General features: G+C 39.9%; 1 protein-coding gene across 3 annotated transcripts in view; it reads right to left on the bottom strand.

Moving 5' to 3' along the window:
- DCLK2 (doublecortin like kinase 2) overlaps window positions 1–27,867 on the bottom strand; it is a 146,617-nt gene that overhangs the window by 64,373 nt on the left and 54,377 nt on the right. For 2 of the 3 annotated variants that reach the window (XM_073341328.1, XM_073341326.1), the window contains exons 3-6: window positions 9,740–9,842; window positions 6,644–6,748; window positions 5,045–5,095; window positions 1,465–1,559 (exon numbers count right to left, since the gene is read on the bottom strand). In XM_073341328.1, coding sequence (XP_073197429.1) covers window positions 1,465–1,559; window positions 5,045–5,095; window positions 6,644–6,748; window positions 9,740–9,842 — 354 coding nt within the window. The remainder of the gene's footprint in view (window positions 1–1,464; window positions 1,560–5,044; window positions 5,096–6,643; window positions 6,749–9,739; window positions 9,843–27,867) is intronic. The other variant, XM_073341327.1, reaches the window with a different exon arrangement.

The raw sequence follows: 27,867 nt of genomic DNA, 5'->3' as shown, positions 1-27,867 counted from the left end.
GATAAATGTAAGAAGCGAGGGACATATGCTTGTTTTGTTAAAATATTATATGCTTGCTGTTGAAGAAAAAAATCCAGAACACTTAAGGTTGTTGTTTTAGTTAAATAAAACAACTTAAATGTCTGTCTGGTGATATTCACAGCCTAATACAGCATGGCAAGAAAATCCTTGAAAAAAGAATAATGATTAACCTGTTGAATTGGAGATAGTTCACCTCCCAATGACTTCATAAATATCTGCTTCTATTACCTTTGGTAAATGAAATAACCAAACAATCATTCATTTTCTGATATAGCTGTAAAACTCATCTGAAAAGTTTTCAAAATAAATCACCTTTTAAAAATGTTTAGTGTGTACCTTCTGAAATGAAACCTACATCTATCTCTGAGTTGTGAAGAATATGTATTAAGGTTATAACAACCAACAAGAATGCACTTTTATGTAGAAAACCATGATTAAAGCGAGTCTTCTGACTAGTGATTTAAATCAATTTGATTTAAATCAAATCCACCCTGTTTAAGAATATATTGGAACTTATCACGTCAATCAAAATTCTTTTCTAGCAGGCTCACTGGGGAAGCCTGCTAGAAAGCAGTGCAATATGCAGTTGAAATATACAAAGATTCAATAATAATTAGTAGGTCAAAAAACCCAAACCTGAGTACCACTCTAATTGTGGTCTGTCCTTTCTATGCTCTCTACATTGAGACAATTTTTGATGAAATTATGCATCCTGTTTACAACCATTATTTTCAACAATAGGAGCTGCAACTTGAAATGATCAGGGAGTGAATCCTCTAGTGAACTTGGAGAAATGCTGTAATTTATGTATTCACTAGAAAATTCTCCTACAAAAGACAGCAGCAAAAAAGTCTCACCACCCATTCTAGCCCCAGACAGAAGATAACAGGGTCAGAGCCCTGGTAAAGGGAAAGCCATGGTTTCACTGGGGGATGATTCTCTTGGTGCAGGCACTGCAGAAGCCCGCCAGCTGCCCTCAGAGAAAGCCCTAATACCAGGGGCAGGAAGAATATGCCGGGGGCGAGAGGGGCATGTCAGGGGTGGGGCAGCAGCATGCAGTGTTGCAGCCCATAGAGCAGCCCTGGGAGGTTACTGTAGCTTTAGGCTTTCTAAGTTGCATGGGAAGGGAGGGATCAAGTAGGCACAAAGATGGCTCAAAGCCACCAGCGCCCCCCTTCCCATAGACTCAGAGTTCTGTGCAGCACCTCTGAAACAGACATCACAGAATCTCACCCCAAATCTCCCACCCAACTTAATTCAATAATTAAACCAGCAAAAATGGCTTATGGACTAGAAATGTTTTTTGATTTCTTGTGGGTATCTACATACTTTTGATTTTTATTCTTGAGCACCACCTAGAACTTTGTCCAATTAATAAGGGTTTGGTTATAAGCATGAAAGTTTCAGTTTCTGTTGCAAAAGATCCAGGTGTGCAACACCTACCTTGAGTCCACGAAAGCTCCCCGGACTGGTTGGTGAAGAGCTGGAGGACTTGGTAGATTTTGGAGTGGATATCTGGCTGCTGGGTGTTCCATTGACTGTCCAGAGCAACAAAGGCAACCAAGAGGAAGAAAAGATTATTAACAGATAAAAACACTAATGCCTGTTGCAATATAACGTGCCTCTCTGAGGTATTACCTGAGTTTACTCACATAAAGACCAAACAGGCCCAACACCAGAATCTCAGAAAGAATCATAAGGTCCAGTACTGTATCCTTTGCTCACTCAAACTCCCATTGGCTGGCAATTCGCTGCACCCTTTGCACATACAAAACACTGCATTTCTATTCCAGTTTCATGAGAGCCAGTCTGCCCGTTGCCAGTGGGAGGTTTGGGTACACAAAGATTGCAGGATTGGATCTTTAAGTTGCATAATTTATTGTGATATCATAACAAAATATTAGAGAGATACAATTCAGGTTTCCAAAATTTGACCTCCCTTTCCCTCTTTCCCATTTACAAAGTCAACTTAATACTTTATTGATGATTTGTGTTTTCATTTAAATTAAAATGTGTGTGTTTGGGGGACTAAACAGTACTAGACTACAGGTTCTCAAATGAATCCTTAATAATAGAGTATTGTGCGTCGGAAAAATATTTTCAAAAAAGTTAACATTTCATTTTTGAACTTTCAAGGAGTTACTATAAGTATCAATTAGAAAATTCTCAGGGGACAGAAAAATTCTCCCTCCCCCAACCCCTGATGTCAAGAATCTATCCATTTTAACCCCTCTAACTATTCAGGGCCTAATAAAACCTCCACTGTACTCCTATTGGCTTGAGGGGCAGTTAGATCAGGTCCTACATTCTTCCAAAAAAAGGGCTAAATCGGTGTCATTCATAAGATTGACCAAGGGAGTCTATTAAATGATGCAATGTATTGCTTCTGCATCCAATCCTTGTTTGCCTGAGGAGAGGAAAAACTGATCAGGGAACTAAACAGCAAAAAAAAAAAAAAAAAAGAAAGAAAGCTTCACAGTGGGAGGAAGTTTCTCCTTTAAGAAAAGCAAAAACCTGCCAACAAGACATTTTGTTTCCATGGAAACACAAGTAACCACCTACACTTTTTCAGATGTGTGAAGAATCTCTCTAATCTCGCTATGCACTACTCTTTTAAGCACCACCATTGTTTTTTGCTGTGCAAATGCCAGCCAACATACAATACTGAACTTCTCTGGGAATTGAGGAGTCTTCCTACACAGGCTCTATTTTATTTTGTAATGCTTGAATAGTTGTGATCTCAGTGGTTACTGTGATTACACAGCAGCTCCACAGCCTTAACAAATGATCCTCCTGAATGTGCATGATGCTAGGTTAAAAATGAAGCACCATTTATCTAGGGAATCAGTCTTCTTGGAATCTGATGACCATCCCAGTTCTATTCCTGGCTCTGCTATTGATTCACTAAGGGGTTGATCCTGCACTGCTAACATCAATGAAAGTTTTACAATTGGCTTTAATGAGAGCAGGACTGAGCACCTTATGATAAAGGACAAGTCACTCTGAGGGAGATTTTCAAAAGCATCTAAATGGAACACAAGTCCCACTGAATGTCCCTTAGGCTCTTTGGAAGATCTCCTCTCTCTGTGTGTCTCAGACATCCCTTCTGTAAAATGGGGAGAATAATGCTTCGTTAACTTTGTAAATTGTATGAAAAGGCTTAAGTGTTAGTTATTATTTTATATTGTACTTCCTGGAAAGCCATATAAGAACTTTGATTTTAAAATTCTACTGGTAAAACAAAAAACAAAAACAAAAAAACAGCTTGAGAACATAAAAGAAGGTTGTCTAGAGAATTCTGCCTGAAATCAACTAAGTAGTGCTATAGGAGCAGAAATTGTCACTTTTATTCATAAACTCATTTTACATAGTTCATCAGAAGCTCCCTATCTTGTGCCTGCCATGGTATGTTTGGGTAGGCCCTGCCTATGTGATAACTTTTACATAGGTTTGTAACCAGTTAGTACCATATTTATCTCTAAACCACTAAATGCACAACATGGTAAACACTGTTAGTCACTGTGACAGCTGGCCATAATTGTCAGAGGCCTAGGCCTGGACATGGCTGTCTCCCTCTAACTCGTTCATAAAACTCAGGTGTGGAAAGGACCCCTAACCAGGTCTGTGCAATGGTTTGGCCAACTGGTTTTCCTTCCTTCCAGCAATCTGTGAAGAAAGACATCCCAGAGTACCTTGCCCCCTGGGCTGCTGGTGTTGCTCTGTATGCTGCTCTCCCCTGACTCTAATCCCTTGCGGAGGCAGTATAGGACAGCTGCCCAGAGATGTTTCGTAGCTACATGGTATTGTGCTGGAGACAACACAAGAAGAGACTGATCTGAGGATAGATCTCAACCATGTTTTCTGCAACCAGTCTGGATGAGTGCTAGAACATAGCTGTAACTGTAGTGAGGACAGACCCGTAGGACCCAATCCTGGGAGGGGCTGAGCCCCCTCAGCTCCCAAGAAGTAGAGATCTCACACGGACAGACTTTAAGGAAAAGGAGGAAAGCAGCTGCCAGTTAAAACTGCAAAACCTTCCTTTGACATTCTCAATAAAAAGACTCAGTCATACTTTGATGTATTTGTAACTTGCCGCTGATTGTTGCACATACACACAAAGCTTTTCCTTTCTAAATCAGTTCTCCAGTTGCAGGCACTTTAGGAGAAGGGTTTGGTGTCTTTCTATATATATGGGGGAGCAGTAAGCACATTTTGAGTGAGAGTTATAATACAAATAAATACATTTCCTTTTCCCCAGTTCCTTAAATGGAATATACAATGCCACAATTCATTAGCATATGAGGTTGTTAAACAACACTAAAAGATTTTTAAAATTTGTATTTTCAGCGTAGTCCAATATTGTAAGCCACTTGCCAATTAAGAATACATATATTTACGTGGGAAATGGAGGTAGTTGGTTTTTCTGGTTTTTTTAAGGACATGGTGTCCCATTTTTCCACATAAATACATTGCCAGATTGTAGATCTAGGACTTAGCCTTAAATAGCAGAGATCCAAGAAAAAAACTACATTTATTTCATTTGCTTCACAAAGAGTTGGAAAACATATAGGGCCTGACTTGTTCTGGTGTAAGTTAGAAGCAAATCAGTCCTACATTATTGTGAATTTAGCTACATTTTCAGTAATTCTCAGTGACTCAGCTCCAGCTAATCTTTTCTGGTGGTGTTGGTTAAAATTTCTCATTATCACACTCTCTAGAATGCCTATATACATTCATAGCTTATAAAGATGCTTCTCTATATGTAGTTAAATTATACCTTAATAAATCTAATTTTACTGCACTGTCTGTAGATGTCTGGCAGTTACAAACATCACTCACACTCTCGCTCTCTCGCCCACCCAAAGACCTACAGTAACAAGTAGGATAGATCCAACATGCTTTTGTTTTCCAGAGCATAAAATGTGTGTGGCAAACTGTAATACATTCATGGATATGGAGAGAAGGGTAAATGGAAAGGTAAGAGGCACAATGGTGAGATAAAGCCATAATAATAATGGCTCACCTGGGGATTTTGCTGTAGAAAAAGCACTGAAGTAGTGGCCACCCCTCTTTACTGCACTCATTCATTTGACACAAAGGAGAAAGACATTAAGGAGAGAAGTTATTCAGCATACACACAAAGGAAGAAGGGTAAATGCACAAGCAACAATCACCACCAAAAACTGAAAGGGAAAATATGATAAGTATAAGCATAAATACCAGACAATTTGGCGTAAAATCCTCAAATGACCTAAGCGATCGAAGTGCCCAAGTCCCAGTCATGATTTCAGAGCCCAGAGTCCCATGAAAAGACATTCAGTAGGACTGAGGCTCCTATGTCACTTTTGAAAATGAAACATTTGGCACCTCAATCACTTAAGCGCTTTTGAAATGTATACCCTTTGTTTTCATGTAAAGGTTTGAGCAGAATAAAGTTTTAGACTGAAAACTTTGGTTCAAGGCCTGTCTTCTTGGGTGTGTGGACATTGCTTAGCACATTCTGAGCTTTACTAGAATATAAATAAAACATAAAATGAAAATATTAGTACTAATCACTACATTTTGAACTAAATTAATTGAAGAGTTACACCCCATACAATTTCAATGAAGTTAACAGGCTTACATGACCTATGTGTATATCAGTTATGAAATCAGCCTTTTGTGTACGGCCCTTTCTTATGATTACAGTTGTTCTCTGAAACTAAAAAATATCCTACTTTTACTTGTGACACAAAAGACACAAAATGACAATGAAAATCACTCTATCAAGGCAGTAAATATTGATTTGAAAATAATAAAACATGATCATATTCTGGTTTTGATACGCATAGAGGAGCTGCACATATAGCCACAATCAGAACATGGCATCATATATTTTTATATTCAATGGCTCAATGTCAGTGTCGCTTTTCCCCAGTGGAGAGAAAAAACATTTGAGTTTTGCTGTATTTTGGGGTGGAGGTGAGGGAAAACCACAATAACTTGTGAGGTAAAAAGCAAAAGCAAAAATTTTCCCATTTTTCTCATTTTCAAGTAAAATGACCCAATGCTTGGAAATGTGCAATTCAGTCAGACTAGCAGCAGGTGAAGAGACAATTTGGACATTACTATAAAATGACAGGAAGTATGAGAAGAAAACATGTTTATGTAATTTCACAGGGCAATATACAACAGCTCAAAGAAGCAAACTGCTATATTTTGACAGTGTTCAACATATGAAAGGGGAAAACCCTAAATTCGAACCACAGAAAGGTTTATTTTTAGTGTAATGAATGAGGATTTAACCAGATGATCCCATTTCAGTAAACAGGAGTCTTCAGCAAATCCAACCCCATGCTGAAGTTTATCCTTAAAATGTACAATTAGCACAAACCACTGTAAACATTCACAAATTCAAACCTTTTTGGCTTGTAATGAAAAAGAATCTCTTTTCTTTGCAGGGTTCAGAATAAATGCATTTCATGCCATCAATTGGCATATAAAATCTGTGTGGCATAACTTGGCATTTTAGGTTCTAATTCATGAAATACATGACATTTGCACTTCATAAAAAGATGGCAATCTTTTCAGTCCATTCAACAAATTATGCTCTGACTATTCAGCTATTTCCTTATAATTGTACCTGAAGCAGGTGACTTGCTTCGACGTGAGGGTCCTGGGCTTTTGGATCCAGATTGCCTTGGTGTACCAGGTGAACGGGAATAAGATGACTTCATAACACGACATTCTGGAAGGAAACAGATTGAGTTTGGAAAATATTAAAGTATACAGATTCAATTCTAAATCAGACCACCTACGGCAGCTGTTTATTGCTCAGGAAACAAACTCTGACATTTTCCAACATTTCTGCCAAATTAAATAAAACTAATTTATAGAAGAATCCAAAAAACTTTAACCCACATACTATATAAATTCTGTTTTGAGCTGGCCAAATACTGAAATATTCTGAATGCAGTACTTCTCCGTGCCTTGAAGTTGGATTCATAGTACAATTCAAATTTGTATCTAGACATATATGAGACAGTGAAATGGATGAAGTGGTACGGGGGTTCTTCTGACGCCTCACCAACCTCTGTAGTTGTAATGACAGTTATATATAATGCAGCATCAGACATGCTGGAGCACATGCTGACACACTGGAAATCTTGTTAACTGGATGGAAACCTGCACCTTCTGCCTCTTCAAGCCAATTTCATTTTAGCCTAACTCTAAGGCAGTTGGGTTATTTTTGCCAGAAGTGCAGTGCCATTCCTACCAATTTTCAGAGGAAGTGAGAAATGCCTGCGGGCATCAAAGGGCAGAGCCAATAAAGTTATCTTCTCCCACCCACCTCACATACATCTATTAATAAAAGGGAAGCCAAAGACGAAAGCAACCAATAGTCACACACATTGCCATCTTGGGAAGTTTTTCATTCTTGCAGTTAACACCCATTACTAAACTTTCATCATCTCTCCCAATTAGACCAGTTTTCCTCCCCATTTCCCACCAATGCCATCAATTCAATCCAACCCACCAACAAATGAATTCACACATGCCACTGGATCAATTTATAAAAATCAAATACAAAATGATTCAAATCCCCACAAAACAAATTCAACCCTGCTTATGCCAAACAACCCTCCTCCCATATTACCAAATCAATTCAAACCTTCCTTCTCTTTTCATTTCTCTGTGCCCCCATTTTACCATCCTCAGGCTATTCTGTCCCCTGATACATTACTACTTCTCTCCAAACCAATTAAGATTGTCCCCTCCCACCTAATTCACATGGCCTCTCCATGGCTTCAGCTGCTTCCCTTTACATGCTCCAGGCAAGGGTGGCAGGGCTTAGACTAGGATCCCTATACTCTTTCCACCACTTGCTTCGAGGGAGACACAGCCATTTAGTTCTCACACCAGACCACCTAACGTCCAGCTTTTGGGTCTATTCTCAGACTCCTGCCTCCCCTGCTGAGTCTTCAGCATTTGACCAGCTACCAAGGGTGGATAGGATTAGTGACTGCCCCTCCACCCAGCCAGACAATTAAGTTCTATTGCTGACCTTGAGCTACCCTTCTCTTCCACTGAAACCCCCAGAGCTACTGCAGCTTCTAAGCGAAGAGCCCAACCCAGATAGCCTGGGTGTGAGGTACTGGGAAGAAGGAGAACTGATGGACTGGGGCTGGAAGGTAAACTATGGCCTTGTCTAGACTATGATTTGGAAGATATTAGCTAACACGTCAGCTCTCCTCTCAGGCCTGTGTGAGGTTAAAGCTTCAAGCTCAACCTGTTCAATCCACATTAAAGGCATGCTGCCTTGTCTACCCTAGGCTAAATACTTTCCAAATCCAAGCCCAGACAAGTCCTAATGGATTCAGGGGAGAGGGACCAACGGAAATCAAGGAGAGATAGAATTAATGCGTTCGATGAAAATGAGATAACTAAAATAAGACTAATAGTTGGGGGTGAGGAAACCACTTTTAGATCTCAACACTGTATTCAGGCTTTTTGCATTACCAGTGCAGGCCTGTCAGTCTTACATAGGCCTGAGAGCAGACCTGATGGGAAAGGCCACCAGGACTAGAGTTGGTTGCAATTTTTCCTTACAACAATAAAATTTTCATTTTTGTCAAAAATAATTCAGGTGTTTATAGAAAAAAAATTGAGAGAGAGGAAAAAAGTTCCCTCCTCCCCCTTATCCCCACAGCCTGAATGATCTGTGGGCATTTCATAAGGAGACCAATGCCAAGCATCCTCTCTTCACAAGTATTTTCATTCAAGGGAGGATAATTTGGTTCAGTAGCTGAACCAGTGTCAATACACTGGACGAACCAAGGAGGCAGATCACTCACAATAAGGAGAATAAATAATTAGAAACTAAACTTTGTCAACCTAACACTGGATCTGGCTACAGTACTCTCCTAGATTCTGATCACCGCATTTCCTTGGAATATTTCTAATATTAAAGATGCATAATGAGATGTGCTGGTGAGAGAAACTGTGCAATAAATATTGTAAATCTGTCTCAAATTTCATCATAAATAATTTCACATTACTTGAGATTCCAAATTGAATAATCTTTACAGAAATTCTAAAACTCCCTTTGAATTTACATTATAGAGTTTCTCTCTTTATTGGAAAACAACTTTTAGCAGCTAATACAGAGCCATGATATAAATATCTACTGAGGTAAAGAAAGCATGCGTGCACAAGCTCATTCTTCTTTATGAGTTTTACAACAAAATAATAAATCAGTTCTGTTCATATAAACTGACTAAGCAGCATGTCTTTAATAGACGTTTGGAATGAATGGGATGATTCTTGTAGGTCTGCAAACAGCAGCTACATATGTGATTTTTGAAAAAACTCAAAACAAGATAATGGGGACCAAGTTAGAACCCATCAAAGTCAGTGGAAATATTGTTATTGACTTCAGTGATCAGGCCCTTGGAGCAGATTAAAAGCACCTTTTTCAAAGTTCACTGCCGTTCACTATATTCTTTTAAGTACAAGGTCCATTGCCCATGAAAAATAAACCAGATTTACAAAACACACTGAGAAATGGACTGGAGCTAAACTATTGTTTGGAAAATTATTTTATTAAAGAAACATGTTTGGTTGGAAAAATTATTTCAATAAGTTTCTCCAAAAAACACAGGAAGGGGATCAGGAAGGGGAAAAAAGGGTGGAGTTCAGGGAGAATTGAACATTTCAATAGTTTAAATTAGTGTCTTACCACTATGATCCAGTACAAAGTCATCTTGAGCATAACGATATTTCTCAGGTCCGCATGCAATGAAAACATCATCATCTTCAAAAAAGTCCTGCAAGCAGGTAACCTAAAAGCCAAAATAAGTAAGAATGTGTGCAAAATATTTCCAAGATGAAATCAATAGCTAGACAGTAGCTAGAAACCCAACAGATTTGTGCTTTCTTTTCACAGTTCTGTGACTCCCTACAACACTGGGTATCATATGTTTTTTTCACAATGACAGACGCTTACCAGTTTTCAAGTACTGTAGAGCAATGGTTTTCAACCAGGGGTATGTGTCCCCTTGGGGGTACACAGAGGTCTTTCAGGAGGTACATCAACTCATCCAGATATTTGCCTAGTTTTACAATAGGCTACATAAAAAGTCAGTACAAACTAAAATTTCATACAGACAAAATGAGAAAGTAAGCAATTTTTCAGTAATAGTGTGCTTTGACACTTTTGTATTTTTATGTCTGATTTTGTAAGCAAGTAGTTTTTAAGTGAGTTGAAATTTGGGTGTACACAAGACAAATCCAACTCCTGAAAGGGGTTCAGTAGTCTGGAAAGGTTGAGAACTGCTGCTGTAAAGTCATCCTTAAAGTAAACACGCCATAAAACTTCAATGTCAAAAATGTAAAATACTACACAATTTTTAAATAAGTAGTCTTCACTGACACTAGCATACATATCATCATTTATAATTGGGTGTAAATATTTATGGCTTTGACAGAAATGACTAAGACATTACTGAAGTGTCAAAGTTGACATTTATATTAAAATTTCCAAATTAATTCTTTATGGGAAAATCCTTCTTCCAAAATTACTCATATTACTCCCATTATAAGCAAAGTACCCCTACATTTCTGCTTGTTTTCAAAGGAGCATTTTAATAATATAAAAGATTATTAAAGTATGTTTTTACCAAATAGTTATAACAAATTAAAAATTGTTTCCTTTTTACTAAAATCTATTCACTAGTACAATAATATGCAAATCATAAATACAAGTTAGACTGAGTGATGCTTTGTACTAAAAAAAAAAAAACTTTAAAAAAATTCAAATATCAGCAGTGTGATCTCTATGGATGCAAAGCACTAGAAGAACTAAGTGTTATAGACAGATATTGAGGGAGTTAACATTTCTTAGCAGTATTCATACTAAACACTTTATTCCTTGCTCAGATTTCAGATAAATAGCTATTTGTTAAACAATGCAATTTAGTATGAAAAATACCATACAAAAACAAAAACCGTTCTGTGTGTGGAAGGTATTGTACGAAATAAACTGTATTCCAAAACATTCGGTAGAGTACAATAATAGAGGTACAGCGTACAAATAAAAACTAATAGTATATGTGCCTGTAAAGTAAATATTGCCAAATCTTCAGCTATGGCCCATTGCATTGAAAATGGCAATATGTATCGAGGCAGTGCTCCTTTCAGATCCTGAGAAGCAGAGGGAAAGAAAAAGGACTTTGAGTGCAAGAAATACATGTGGACAAAGTAGGTACAGGACAACAGGCTCTTCTGCAGATTCAGGTGCCTTAGGTCTAATTCTGTTTCTATCAGAATCAAAATAAAGTTCCTGTTGATTTCAACGGGGGAAGGATCTAAACTATTATCTGTAGTGGGGAGCAACTCCATGTGAGAGTATTCTCTTTAGATAAACTTATAATCATTATATAGATGTGTGTCACTGGGACTTTAGAAGTTGCTACGGTGCATTTTAAATCCTGTCCTTTTACTCACATCCAGAATCCTAATGTCAGAGGTAAATAATCAGATCTAGTAACCAAGTAAAAATATAGGGAGAGATTTTCAGATGTGTTCAGCATTGGTCTGTCTTTGCTCCCACAGAAATCAATGGAATCACTGACTTAAATGGGAGTTGAGTTAGGCCTATCCTGAGCAACCTTAAGTATTACAGGGGGAGGCAGGGAGGAAAGCCTTTGAAACATATTTAAGAACAAACATTCATACGAAATGAAGTTTACATGGCTAGTATTTTTCTGTATTCCTTATGCTGTTATTAAAGCAACACTGTTTAAGAAGTTTCTCCCCATGCCCCTCACAGCTTTGCTTCACTCTGATCCCAAAGTCAAGACAAAGTCCTTGCATTAATTGCAACACAATCTATTAGCAGGGAAAGGGCTATGGTATTATGAATAAAAATATTAGGACTTCATTACACATTCAAAGATCAGGAGAGGATGGCTTGACAAAAAACAAGCTCTCTTTTAAAAAACAAACAACACAGAGGGAAATTCCAAGCAATGTTCATTTGCAAACACAGAAAGGAAAAGTGAGAAGAGCTCTGAAGAATAAGTCTCTCTTTAACATTACAAACCCTGCATCAGGTAGGAAAGCTGTAACCATTTAGCAAGACCAAAATAATTTTGTACTGGTAATAAAGAACTCAAAAACTACCGTTACTAAGGAATGGATTTTTTCCTTCTGGTCCAGCTGCCCAACAATAAAGTTTGCATATATTGGCCACTGTGATAATAGTAAATATTGGCTGATGTACAGGGAGGGTTTCTAGTGCCTGCAGTAGAAAGACACTCAGAATATCAATGAGTCAGCTGCCTGCAAGATCATTCAAACAAGGCATTCACAAACTGTGCAGTTGTCATGGCAGCTAAAACAGGGATAACAGCATGTTGCTCTTACAGTAAGAGATTCTCAGTACACTAAAACATGCTGTCGAGAACATTTGTTTGATTCTATTACAAAGCTCAGTTGTACAACACTCCCTCCACCAAATGACACAACCTATTTATCTTTCCTTTATCACCATGATAACAATCTAATCTAGTGTCGTTGACTGGAGACTATTTGACCGGTACTTAATACTGATGCTTTTAGTTTAAATGAAAAGGCAATGACACCTGGAATCACAATGACTGAAAATTTCAGAAAGTAGTTTTTTTAAGATGGTACTGATTTTCCTCTTCTTTCTTATCTTTTTAAATAAATACCTATGCCAAAAGGTAGAAGTTGCTTCTTTGCCCAGACTTTTGATACAAAATAAGTTTTTAAGAGACCACCATCTTTAACATAAATCCTTCCCATTGGGGGGAATCATTCCTCCATGGAAAAATATGGAAGGGTCTCTGGGTGAAACAGCAGTTGCAAGAAAACCCTTCAGAGTTTTCAGTTCTGGCCTGGGGGGAAAAGTTGCCCCTTCCCCACAACTGAACAGAAGTTTACACCCTAAACCTCACATCTTATAGGAATTTGCTACAGATACCACGCCACCCACACAGAGGCCCTATTCCTCCTCCCCTATTTTGAGTTCCTTCCTGGTATTGCAGTTCAGGCTGCATTAACTTTTCATTAAAAATTATCATTGGTGGCTAGAGGAACACCACATATCTTCCTGCCCCCACCCCAGGGGCCAGACTCCCCAAATCTGGATCCTGCACCCTGTGGATGGACTTCTGTGGGATTATGGGAAATGTGGGGGGGAGGGGGTTAGTGCCGCACAGACAAGACACTCTCCTTCCTTGTTTACAGTGGAAGATCTACATGAAAAGATCCTTCCTGTGCACAAATCAGAGGTTGGGGGATCCATTTTCTTATCTGGGAAGGAAGGATTAAAATGCTGTCATGGTTAATGCTGGTTAAACAGTATTAATTCCCTCATCTCTGAACGGATTAGGAATTAACAGCAACTGTGGCAGGATGCATGGCACCATAAATCAGCTACCATGCTGGTGGCAGGGTCATGCAGGAATCAGGTAGAGAGACTTCAGCTCCGTGTATTTGGTCAGGGAGCTATGCATCTTGAGCCAAAGTCTGAAGCAGATGCCTGGCCTACACAGGCACAGCATGCCTGCCTCTTCTATGGTGCCTCCAACCGTAGGTCACAGAAGGGACTGAAGCACTACAGCAATTTTGTTTCAATGTACACTGTTTATTTTTATTCACTGGTAGGTGCACAATCAAGTCACAATTACGAATATGGATACATAAACACAAGTATAGTAGATATTCATTCCGCTACACAGGTGAATATTATAATCCAACAGTGAGAGATTCAAAGTAACAACCTTCAATTATCTATTAGCACAGCGGTTCTCAAACTTCATTGCACCGTGACCCACTTCTGACAACAAAAATTACTGCATGACCCCAGAAGCAGGGACTGAAGCCTGAGCCCCAGCATCCAGGGCTTCAGCCCCAGGCAGGGGGCCTATAACCTAGCCCTGCTGCCCAGGGTTGAAACTCTTGGTCTTCGGGCCCCTGCAACTCTAAGCCAGCCCGGGCGACGCCATTAAAATAGGGCCATGACCCACTTTGGGGGTCCCAACCCACAGTTTGAGAACCACTGTATTAGCATATGGCTGAGACACATCTGGAATAATGACTCCTCCCCTCAACCCCACCCCCAATCAAAGGGGCTGGTCTAACCCTACCTTGTTTACAAAATTTAAAAAGAGTGAGAAGACCAACTATTTATTTAGCAAGAATTGAAAGTCTTATCACTTGTCCAGTCCAAACAATCAAATAGTGAGTTAAAGGCTAAATATTTAAAAATAAAAATTCTGGAATGATCCTGTTTTCCTGGAAAGTTGAGTTAATTTCTTTTCTGTCTACTTAGTTATTTTTATGGCCCTTGTCACCATAATATCCAAACTGCTCCCAAAAAAACAATACTAAAATAAACCCATGACCTGTAGAAGAAATTTTTGACTTTTCTAATACAAAGGAGTTTAAGTAGGTGATCTTGACTAAGAAGAGCTATTGAGGGAAAGGTAAGTCAAATAAATGGTTTGTGTTTAGTTTGAATGCTGCCAGGTCCAAAAGTCAAATATACAGTTTAATTTTTTTAATTATATCTCAACCATTTGCAGTTTTGAAAGAGATTCATCAACCTAGAGATTTTCTTAAAAGTTACTTTCCCCAGTTTCCTCAGCATGTAAAACTCATGCATTTACTATGCAGAAAATCCTTTGAATGAAATGTGTTGGTGGGTAGTCCAATATGAAAAGCATGTCAGCTATTCACATTATTTAAGCATCAAAATGTGGTCTGTGAAAGTGGTTTTGGCTCTGGAAAAATACTATGATTAGATTAGCTCATTTCATTTGTTAAATGCACACCTGTTACTTGGATAACAGTCTGGCTGTGGGAACAAATGCCTGTTATGCAAACCTGGGTGTCAGTGAAAACCAGTGTTCAATTAAAAAAAATTTATTAACAACAGAAGGTCAGACAGTGTGCAGTCATTCAATTCAATGAAGATGGCATCAACAGAGCTGCACATAAGCAACTCGTAGCAATGCATGATGTGCTGGCAAACTGTGAAAACTCCCATGGGTTAAGTAATAATTCTTTCATTAACCCTGTTATATTGTCCAAGGAATAGCTCTTTCAAAAGTAATTAGTCATTTTGGGTGCCTAACTTGAGACACCTAAAAGAATAATCAACACTGTCTGAAAATCAGGCCCCCTTTTAAGATGTCTCAGATTGGCAGCCAAAAATTGGAGTTTTCAAATCACTAGTCACTTTTGAAAGTCTTGGCTGGCTGTTTTCTAGCTCAACACGCAAGGGCTCTATATGAGTATTCCGAATATACATTTCCATTATATAAAGTCTTGTATAAAAACCTTGTAGAAAGTCATCTTAGAAAGTTTCTCCAGCTGCTGCATGGTTGTGACAATAGCAGATGGCTCTCTTTTTGTGTCTACAGAAGCAAGTTTTTATAAAGTATTTTCTTGGTCATGCGTAAAACTGCACAGGAGCTAATTATCATAACCGATAATATTGAGGTGTGCACCACAAGGACTTAAAAAAACACTTTAAAGGTTTCAAGGATGGTCTACCTCACAGGTCGTGCTTAGGCTTAGGAAAATAAATGTTTAAAATGTGTTAGATAACATGTTTTAAATGCTAGTTTAGACAGCATTTAACTTCTTTTAAAACATTAGCTGTTGGGTCATGGTCACATTTTAACTAGTACATTTTAAAACCCTGTCTACGTGCTTAAATATAATCAATTTGCCTAGCCTAGACACTGCCCGTGCATGTCTGCCATCTTCCCTGAGGAGAATATGCCAGGAGGAAACAACTGTCTAGTGGTGCCTCTCTGACAATGGCACCAGACCTGTGCTACTGTACTGCCTCTATTCAAAATGTGCATTCCCACAAAGCAGAGTGGATTAGAGGCTGTGTGCTATAGACTGGACTTTTTAGCCTGTGGCTCATAATAGGTCAATATGGTGGTGTGAAGAAGCAAAAATATCCAGTGCTGGAAATCCTGTTAGAGTAAAAGTCAACACTTTTTTTTTTTTAAATAAAAATATGCAGACTATCATTTCTTTCAGAGAGCCTTTTCACTTGTGTTATCACAGGTGTCCCTGAGCTAGGGATGTAACTGGTTAACCTTAATTATTAACCCAGCAGCCCCGTGAGGGCCGGAGGGACCCCAACCTCGGCCGCATCAGGCAGGCTGGCAGCCTGGAGCAGACCCCAGCGGCCAGTCGGAGCAACTTCCACCCCTGTTGGAGCTACCTTGGTTAGTGGTTAAACGGTTAAGCAATATAATTTTAATTGTTTAACTGGTTAACTTTTTAAACCAAGATTTACATCCCTACCCTGAGCAGGCTCAAAATAAATCAGTATTTCATCACTTCAAAGTGGAGGACACCTTTCAGATGACCACAAGAAAGGTATGATTATGGTCATCTTCAGTCTAGAGGAAAGCATGATCCAATAGCAGCACCCAGAGACTTAACTTTCTTAAAATATAACTGGCTTCAACTACAGCTAAACCAAACAAGCCTGTAAGATGCTCCAAAAGCCAACTAACCAAAAACTGACCTGTTTGCTGAACAGATCCCTGAGAGAACTAATTACAGTATGAGCTAGAAATTCTGAAAATTCTCAGGACATGAAATAGATAACACTATACAGAAAACTCCCTTTTAGCAGCAGTAATATATGCTATGCAGGATAAATAGAAATTGGAAACACTATTAATGGTAGTAATAATTTGCATTCTCATAATTTATGTAACTTATCCACCATTCTAAAGTTCTTCTAATCATTTTAGAGATGGAGAAACAAAAGCACAAAGTCAAGGAACTGGGCCAAAAACATCAGTTAGGCAGTGGCAGAGTCAGAAAAAGAATGCAGGTCTCCTGCATATCCGCTGCCTGCTCCAGCTTTCAGACTGACCCTACTGCCTCTCAAGTCATTTAATACATATACATAACACATGCTGCAGTGTGAAAAGAAAAGGAGTACTTGTGGCACCTTAGAGACTAACCAATTTATTTGAGCATAAGCTTTCGTGAGCTACAGCTCACCTCATCGGATGCACACTGTGGAAAGTGTAGAAGATCTTTTTATACACACAAAGCATGAAAAAATACCTCCCCCCACCCCACTCTCCTGCTGGTAATAGCTTATCTAAAGTGATCACTCCCGAGAGTGATCACTTTAGACAAGCTATTACCAGCAGGAGAGTGGGGTGTGGGGAGGTATTGTTTCATGGTCTCTGTGTATATAATGTCTTCTGCAGTTTCCACAGTATGCATCCGATGAAGTGAGCTGTCGCTCACGAAAGCTCATGCTCAAATAAATTGGTTAGTCTCTAAGGTGCCACAAGTACTCCTTTTCTTTTTGCGATAACAGACTAACACAGCTGTTACTCTGAAATGCTGCAGTGTGTAGCTTTTAAAAAGGAAAGCAAACATAATGGATTTGCCTAAATATCTAACCATAAGAAATATATTTCTGAGAAGTGTTTACATTCAAACGAGGGAAGTTTGCTCCTCCCATAGGGAAGCTTCTTCAGTCAGTATGACAACCATCAAGCTACAGTGCCAGCACATATAACCTGCTGCCTTTAAGTACATTGCTTCCCCCAGAGTCATCAGAAGGGAAAAATATAATTTGTAACTACATCACAGTGTTAGAGCTGAACCTGAGACTATCTTTTCTTCCAGAAGATCAAGAAAATGATGTTTAGTCTGTAAAATAGGGGCTGAATAACTATCCTTTGTGATTAACTTAGAGCAGCAGAGAAACATCCAGTGACATCATTACTCACAGGATATTACTTCAGTGTCCTTCTCTCTCTCTCTCTTCTGGGAAAATCCTATAGCATTTAATAGGAATTAGACCATTAAGGCTCTATAGAAATGTAATGAAGTTTTGTAGAAATCTCTTTAGAAATTTCTGAAGAATTTAACCTCTCTCTACATTTTTTTAAAGCGTGCTATTAGAATTCTGTAGCATGGTTTAGTTTTCTATTATTCTGTAGAATGCTTCAAAAAATTTCTATAGGATTTTTTTCATTAGGGAATGCACCTATACCCACTTATGACACACACTGTATGTGAAGACTATAACAGGGTTCAAAAAAGAACCAGATAAGTTCCTGGAGCATAAGTCCATCAATAGCTATTAACCAGGATGGGCAGCGATGCAAAACCATGCTCTGAAGTGTCCTTAGCCTCTGTTTGCCAGAAGCTGGGAATGGGCGACAGGGGATGGATCACTTGATGATTACCTGTTCTGTTCATTCCCTCCGGGGCATCTGGCGTTGGCCACTGTTGGAGGACAGGATACTCAGCTAGATGGACCTTTAGTCTGACCCAGTATGGCTGCTCCTATGTTTTTACCAGAATCTGTCAATGGACTCATACTTATATATCCAGTGTAGCTCTGTATATGACACTCAGTGATTTAAGAAAGGAAAAATCACAGGCAGAAAGTGATGACTGAACAAACAAAGCGGGAAGCCAAATGAGCACTCCCCCCTCCCTTTGGCAAATCTGTACATCTAAATCTGTAACACTATTTTATCTCCCACTCCACAGCATTGTAAATGTCAAGGTAATTTTTATCTTCGTCTTATTTATTTTTTCCCAAACAGCTCAAACAAGAGAAAATAGCATGTGAAGCACTGGAATAGTGAATTGACCCTAGAAGTGGCTGTATGGTACACTAAAGTGCAGCATGCAAAAGTAAATCTTGGAAATTGTGACAACTTGAAAGGTTTTATTTAGTGGTTTTAAACTACACTAAAGATTTAGAATTCAATTTTCAAATACATCTATGTTATATTTGGACAAGACACCACAGTTGATCTCATTTATGACGCAAACTTAAAAAAAAATTGACCCAGATCAATTGTTTTAGTCCAGTGAATGCATTCTAAAGCAACTTTAAGGACCATATAAACATCCTGCAGCTGGGGAATCAGCGGATAAACTATGTCTGTTTCAGCTCTGGAGCCACACTTCTTCCAAAGTGCAGTCTCGCAGATCTGTAAACACAGTTTGGTTCAATTTAGCATGGCTGGCCCACTTCAAATAAAGGGCAACAGGACTGCACTGTTTAGAGACAAGCACTGGATAGCAGTTCCTCTTCACTGTGAAGAAAGCGTCTATGGAAAAGAAAACAAAACCTCTACTACAGTTGCAAATTGAATTGAAACATCAAAGCTAGAAAGGATATAGCAAAATTCTGTTTGCACAGGTTTTAACAATACTAACAAGTTTCAACACTGCCAGCTTCAAAAAAACAGGATATGGTATAAATACTGGAAAGAGGAAGCATATGACATAGGGGACAAAAGAAAGGAAGCCTGGGTGTACAGCACACCCAGTAATAACTGGAATTGTGTGTGTCTTTTAAACTGACTAGTAATGACAACCAGTTGAAGCAGAAACACTCACAGTGAAGCAGTGTTCGTTCTCCGTGCACTGCTGCAAAGAAATGTCAATAACCTGTTGGGGTCAGCGTGTTGATTTAGACCATCCTCCCCCTCCCACCAATATGATGGGTGTCTACAATCCTGCTGGGCAATTCCACTCCATTCTGAACAAGATGCATTGCAGTTACACCACTGCATTGTTCATTACCTTTTCCCTTACATCGCCCTTCATTTTTGAGAGAAACAATAATTTTGTCTATTTATCTGAATACGTTATCTCTGTAATCATCATCCTTAGTTTTTTGGGGTTTTTTCTTCATTTAAACTATCGATTGCCATCTCCTGCCCACCACAATGCCGACAGTTACATTAAAATTCATGACTGTAGCTGTCAGGTTTACAGTTCAAGGGTTTTCCTGATGCCTCAAAAAGCAAAATGCAAGATAAGCACTCCTACAGAAATAGGTCAGCCTCCTGTTCTCTATTACAGAACTACCACCAATGGGACAGACCTGTCCTTCAAAAAGGAAAATTTCCTCTGGGCAGCCTCTAGCATTAAAAAGGAGGTGAAAAGAACATTTCAACCGTTTCCTGCTAAGCAATGGACTCCCTCACACACAACAGCTTCGCTCACCTCAAAGCTTTATTCAGTTGCCTCTACTTTCATAAATCGACCTGACCTAGAAAAGGGGATGTTTGTGTATTTAATTATTGTTCTTAAACACTAAGCCACCAGACTAACAGCTGAAACTGAGACCAAAGGAGATTCAACATCAGCTTAAAAGCAACCAACGGGTCTACAATTACTAAATAAATGGTTTCAGAGTAGCAGCCGTGTTAGTTTGTATTCACAAAAAGAAAAGGAGTACTTGTGGCACCTTAGAGACTAACCAATTTATTTGAGCATAAGCTTTCGTGAGCTACAGCTCACTTCATCGGATGCAATGAATCCGAAAACGAAATGCAATGCAAACAAAAGCTTATGCTCAAATAAACTGGTTAGTCTCGAAGGTGCCACAAGTACTCCTTTTCTTTTTACTAAATAAATATTATCCAGAAATTTGATTCAATAAGTAATGAGAGACCAGCCAAATTGATAGCCAGGGTATACCAGGAATTGGCTGAACATTTGCCCTATCCCTATCTGAAGACTGCTGTGAAGTTCCTAACATTTCTTTTTCATTAACAATTCATTCATTTAGTAGATTCTGTAGACCATACAGGGTTAAAGTGTTCTATAATGTTTAAATAAAACCACTGCACCAAGATTTACTAGAAGGTAAAAAAGAAAGCGTGTAACAGGCAGACAAGTCTGGAAGCCTGCAAAAAAAGGGAAAGAGGAGGAATATCTATGCAGTTACCTGCAAACTCATCTTGAGTAACTAGTTTCTTGATGCTACAGAGAACAGACATTTGACTACACACACAATCAGCCATAGAATTTTTGGGTAGGACTGCAACACTCTGTCTCTCCCAAAAGTAACCAACTTCAACTACCATGATCACTACATTAAAGAGGGTCAGACTGAGGATTTGGGGAAATGTGAGCAAAACAGATGTATGCAGTACAAAAACCAGAGTGAGATTTTCTGGTCACCAGCTTCAAGTGACTGGTTGGGAGGGAGGGAGGGAGCCTGTAAAAGCCTCCCCCCCCCCAAAAGACACTGGTGGCAGCAATGCCCACAATTGCCACCATCTAGTTTGGGACACCCTAAAAATTGGGGAACCTGTAGCTAAGTATTTCACAGGCATTAAAGCAGGGGTGTGCAAACTTTTTAGCCCTAGGGCCACATCGGGGTATGGAAATTGTATGGTGGGCCATGAATGCTCACAAAATTGGGGTGCAGGAGGGGCAAGGGCTCCAGCTGGGGAGTGCGGGCTCTGTGGTGGGTCCAGAAATGAGGAGTTTAGTGTGCGGGAGGGGGCTCCAGGCTGGGGCAGGCAGTTGGGTGCATGGGGGGGGGGTAAGGGCTCTGGCTGGGGGTGCAGGCTCTGGAGTGGGGCTGGGGATGAGGGGTTGGAGGTGCAGGAGGGTGCTCCAGGCTGGGATTAAGGACTTTGTAGGTTGGGGGGGGATGTGGGCAGGGGCAGGGGGTTGGGGCGTGGGAGGGGGTCATGGGTGCAGGCTCCAGGCAGCGCTTACCTCAAGAAGCTCCTAGAAGCAGCGGCATGTCCCCCCTCCGGCTCCTACGCGGAGGCGCAGCCAGGCAGCTCTGCATGCTGCCCCATCCGCAGACGCCGCCCCTGCAGCTCCCATCGGCTGTGGTTCTCGGCCAATAGGAGCTGTGGGGGCAGCACTTGGAGCGGGGGCAGCATGCCGAGCCCCTTGGCTGCCCCTACGTGTAGGAGCCATAGGGGGTCATGCCACCACTTCCGGGAGCCGCGCAGAGCCATGGTACACAAGGAGCAGGGGAAGCCCCTGACCCTGCTCGCTAGCGGGAGCTCAAGGGCCAAATTAAAAGGTCTGAAGGGCCGGATGCGACACCCGGGCCTTAGTTTGCCCACCCCTGCATTAAAGGCCATCCCTGTTGATTGTAGATGGTGAAATAAATAATACATGCTATCTGGGAAAGTCAGTGATGAACTTTCTGCCCTTGCAGTCAGGGTTATCTTTTTAAGGTTATTAAGCAAAAATACTTCATTTTTCTGTTGTTTTTTTTAAATGTTAAAATTAGGTTCGATGTCTTTTCAATCAGTGATGTTGGAGTGCAAATTACAAATTTTGCATATATATGTATAATATGGTGATAGACTGTAGTCACAGAAACGAGATCAGTTTTCAGGAAGAAAATGGGAAGAACACATGAAAGTATCAATGTTCTGTTCCAGGGGTGGACAAAATCTGTAGCCCGATCTATAGAGGTCAGGGGCCAAATTCTGTGCTCACCATTGTAAATCCAGAGTAACTCCACTAAAATCTGTGGAGTTACTCTAGCCTGAGAGAAGAATTTGACCCCAAGTGTCCTTTATGTCTGTTTCTTCGAACACTTAGATTTTTGGACACACAGTGTTAAAAAAAGGCAATATTGTATCAATTTGCTTCGTTTTCAAAATCCTTCATAACAGCCTAGGATTAATGGGGTTATTTCATCCAGCAGCAGTAGGAGAAAGGAACAATCAAAAAAATTTTGCAACATCACTGTTTTATGGTCCCAATCCAGCAAAGCATTTAAGCATGTAAACTTTAAGTATGTGAGTAGTTCCAGTGAAGTCAGTAGAAACACATGCACATTAAGTAAAGAACACTCAAGGACAATAGGAAGGACTTGCTAGCTTCTTTCAGCTCCTCTGGATACTTCTAAAGCAACAAAATTAACAGACTAGCTCTCACAATTAGGTTAGAATTTCCACCTCAGAGAGAGAGAGGATATTGTCGAGATTGGTATTTCAGAACATGGGGAAATCAAATTAACCAATAATAGTCTCTTCCCCCAACATCCTTCTCCACTGGCCCAGATTAATCATAATATCAAACTGCTAATAAGAAACTGTCACAAAGAACTTCCTTCAAAAATGGGTAACAACATCATGACGATGATGAGCAAAAGGATACAATAACTGGTGGCTGTACATGTTTCCAGAAAAATTATTATATTTTCTGACAATTTAATCGGTCAGGACCATATGAGATAGGCTTTGATAATCTCAGGGGTACCTTTCTGACTCAGCTACAGATGCCAAAACTTCAGAGATGTATGTAATTTTAATTTATTATGCAAAGGTTGTTTATTCTTTCTTGTGGGCCCTTAAAGGGGTAAACTAATGATGATCAAATATCTGATCTGGCCAAGTTCTCATTAAGGTCATTCCTAACTGCCCCCTTAACATCTAAGATTTCCTTTGTATCTCCTCTCAAGTTTTGGAGAAAGTCACTCAACAGGCAGAGAAACCTCCTGGCCTAGACTAAAGCGGTCTCCTACCACATTGTGGACATGAGGATGCTTTTCCATGGAGCATCCTGTTATAGTTACATAATATCAAATCAGGATACTGTCCTAAAAAATGATGGTCTTCTCTCAGAGCTGACTCAGGAAGATGTTGGATAAATGTGCACCACTGTTGCAATTTTGATAAGTCATCTTAGCTTAATATTTCACACTATGTTAAAAAACCTAACTTTACGAACATGCCTCTTCCTGTCTCACTGGCAAGGAAAGGGTGGAGCACAGAAGTGAAGATTTTTATATTCTATGTAACTAATTTGGTCATGACAACATTATGGTACAAAAATCTTCTATCTATTAAAAAAAAAAAATCAACCTACCGGATCAGGCCAGTGGTCTGAAGTGGAAAGTGACAGGAGATTCAGCAACACCACAGTTACTCAGTTAAACCCCATGATCTTCTTGATAGAACAAGAATTTGTGTTTTAAATGAAAACACGCATGCGTGTGTCACAGAGTCCCCGGGTAATGCTCTGGAACTGCTCCCTATGAAGCCAGTCAGGACTCTGGTGAAGTCTCCTCTCTGTGAGCAGACTGTCTTCAGGGTAAAAAGCTCACACAGCTTCCACCTTCCTGGGTCTGACCTTGCAGCATTCAGTATCCTCTGCCCCTCCGTGCGCTTCCCACAGCGAGTCCACCCAGGCGGGGTCCTGGGGAAGCCAGAGGGTCCTGCACCCCAACTTTGCAGCCAGATGTGACTCTTAGCCAGCCAGTAAACAGAGGTTTATTAGATGACAGGAACACTGTCTAAAACACAGCTTGTAGGTACAGAGAACAGGACCCCTCAGCCGGGTCCATTTTGGGGGGTAGTGAGCCAGACAACCACGTCTGCACTTCACTCCACATCCCCAGCCAGCCCCAACTGACTCACCCGCCAGCCCCTCCTCCTCTGGGCTTTGTCCCTTTCCCAGGCCAGAAGCTCACCTGATTCCTTTGTTCTCCAACCCTTTAGCTATCACCTTGTAAGGGGGGGGGGGAGGGCCAGGCCATCAGTTGCCAGGAAACAGGGTGTTGGCCATTCTCTGTGTCCAGACCCCTGCACATACCTGCCCTCTAGGGCTCTGCAACGATCATACACCCTTATTCCACCACCTAGATACTTAAGAACTGCATAGGGGAAACTGAGGCACCCCCACAATATTCAGAGAATAACTTGCAGGGAGGAAGGGCCCAGACCATCAGTTGCCAGGAGACAGAGTGTTGGCCATTTCTGTACACTGGCCCTTTGCTCTGCAACAATTACACCCCCTTATCCCACCACCTAGAGACTTAAGAAATGCATAGGAGAAACTGAGGCACTCCTACAGTATTCAGAAGAAACATTAAGAACAGTCCCACTTCATCACATCGTGCACACACAAAATACATAACTGACTTACATCTTATAATCATCGTGGCAGAGGTAAGTGAGACTTAATGAGGGAACGGTCTTAAGGAGTCTTGTAAATTTTCATAGTCAAAATGGACTTTCATGGACTTATTGCTATAGAATTTTCAGCAGTTATTTAATTTTGAAAAAAAATATTTCTTAAATAGATGTTCTAAAAGTAAATCAGTAATCACTGACTTCTCTAGATGAATTCAGCCCATTGTCTCATTCTCAAGTAAAAAAAATTTAAAAAAGCAAAGAAAAGACGAATACTGGAACAAAGAGTATATTGAGAATAATACATCCAGGCAAGCCTCCAAAGTGACTATTTAATCAATGGTTGTGTCACATTATTACAGTCATCATTAGAAAATGAATCTCCTTCCATTAATACCCATGATGAGGAACAGCAGGGGAAGGGAGGAGACAACTCCTGCTATTCTGCGGGGAATCTAAAATGAGTAAGAAATTAAACAAATGCTGAATCTTTGTTGCCTGCTGTCTGATCATCAGGAAAAGCCTGGCAATGAGCCCAGGAAGTTCCTAACACATTATGACAATGCAGAAGGATTTCATGAGCAGAATGGTTGGTCATCATTGCTCAGAGAGATGCACTGTAATTAGGAATACATGCCAAAACACAGTGCATTTCACATTGTAGTATTTGTTTCAAATTTAAAACAGATGATTTTATACATATATTTTGCAAGCATCTTTGAGCTTGCTCCAGACCACAAACACTTATGTGTGGAAATGGGAGGATGTATACCAGACACACTATTTCTCACTATAGCTGTGAGCAGCATTAAGAAAAACAAACCCTAATAAAATACACAGATTTCTAAGTGTGACCCTATGCATATCTAGCTCTCAAACTCTCCAAACATTATAGGAAGCTCTGGACAGGTCAATCCACCAATCCTCCTGTGAGCAATCCTGATCTGTCTGCATATGCCAAGCAATACAATGCTTATTGTATATTAACACGTGCAGCTGTTTAGAAATTGCACCAACTGGAGCTCTATAAGGAAAGACTGAAATTTTTCACATTTTAAAGCAGTTTTGATCATCTGGGATAAACCCTCTAATTTATCATCATACTCTGGAAAAAATTAAACTCATGTTATTTTTGAGTAGTGGGTAATATTAATCACCTCTCTTTAGTCATTAGTTTTAAAAGCTCCAATAAAAGTTAACACCATGTTTTCCAGCAGCTTGTGTTACACAAAGGAAACAGACGATTACAGCAAAACCTAGAAACAAGTGCAGACTAGAAAATGTGGAGAATTAAACAAAATGTAGCTCATGCTCATTGGCCATAAAAAAAGTCCCTGAAAACTATGTTCCCAAGACATTGTGTTTTGTCCTTCTCTTTAGGTACTTTTAGTCACAGCAGTACATGGGGGAAAAAATTCACAGCATAGCAGATTCTTTCCAAAAGTGCTTTAAATGCAGAGCCCAATGCAGATCAAGAAATACTGTTGGACTTTGCACAACAACATTTCATCTTACTACTGGAGTGGCTAGTCTAAAAATAAGAGTTATTTACACTAAGAAAGAAAATTAAAAGATAAAACGTGTAAATACAGAAAGATGAATCATACAGTTCAGTGGAGTCATAAGTTTAAGATCTCCCTCCCTTAAAAGGAAAACTTGAACTACACCATTGTGACATAAGAATACACAGTAGGATGGGGGAGGGGAGGCATACAATGGTCCCTTTGCCTTTAGCAAGAACAAGGTACTTTTAAAACACCAGAAGCTTTCACCCCGTGTTCTAAAGAATGAAAGCACGTGAGCATGAACTTGGCTGACTTGATTTCCTTTCAAGTTCCTTTAGGTGGCACATGTAACATCACTACAGTCTTCTGCCATACTAAGTACCTGGAGCTTGCAAATGTACACTGCCCCCTGGAGACATTACACAAACAGTGGTCTTCCAGGCAAAGGCTGTGCTTCCACACAGTTATACAAACCTTGGAATGGTTGGTTCAGGTCAGCACAGAAACAAGAATAAACTGAGACCAACAACAAAAGAAAAAAAGAGGTGGAAACCCAGGGAGACCCTTTGTCATTTAAAGGTAGTTAATGTAACATTTTTACAATTAATTGGGAGGTTTTTTGAAGTTTAATTTTTATGGCTTTCTATTTGATCTGCTAAATTCAAATGAGTACAAGAAAATGTACATTCAGATTACTATAAAGAAATAAAAATTAAGTTATAATTAATTTTTTTAAAATCTATCAGGAGGTTCAGAAGCCAAAGTGATTTTGTGGTGTTAAGTAATACTTTAAATACAGATATCTGTGTTGCTGTGCCAAAGCTCTGGGAAGCCACCTGATGCTTTGAGATACCACTGAGTCTACCTGTTCTGCCAGCATGGGCCCTCTTTAGCTTGTCTTGCTGAGCCAAGCTCTTAAAACCTCCTCTAACACACATACACAGGCAGGGCCAAATCCAGCTGCAGATCAGCTCTGGGAAGACTCGGTTTAAGGGACTTGCTCCAGCAGTCAGATGTCCACCTCCCTCGGAGTACAGACCCAAAGATATATTATGAAATTCACCTCTTCCGTCAATGTGGAGGAGGGCGTACACAACTTCTTGCCCCTCCTCCTCCAGTTAGAAACCACATAAACTAGGTTATATTGTAAACCAGAAATACATTTATTAACTATAAACAGGTGTATTTTAAGTAGTTAAGAAGGTAGCAGACAGAACAAGGCAGATTACTAAGAAAATAAAACAGAGCATGCAAACTAAGCTTAATGCACTAAAGAAACCGGTTACATGCAAGTTCTCACCCTAAATGTGGTTTTAATAATCTTCTTCACAGGCCAGATGCCCTTCCAGCCTGAGTTCAGTCATTTCCCCCTGTTCAGTCTTAGTTGTTGCCAGCAGTCACCTTGGGTGGGGTAGCAGGGGAGAACTGACTACCTGGATTACCTCACTCCCCACCCTTAAATAGGAGTTGCATAAGGCAGGAGTCCTTTGTTTCCTAGTTTGACTCCCCTTCTCTTACAGTGGAAAGTTACAAGAAGTCCTAAGTAATGTGTTTAGTATCAGGTGACAAGACCACCTGACCCTGTAAGATCACAGCATCCATGAGTCAGTGGCAGTATGGAGGGT

Source organism: Lepidochelys kempii, chromosome 4 (assembly GCF_965140265.1).
Source record: "Lepidochelys kempii isolate rLepKem1 chromosome 4, rLepKem1.hap2, whole genome shotgun sequence".
NCBI lineage: Eukaryota > Metazoa > Chordata > Testudines > Cheloniidae > Lepidochelys > Lepidochelys kempii.
Note: the sequence above shows the minus strand (reverse complement) of the source record. Positions and strands in the feature narration are given on the sequence as shown.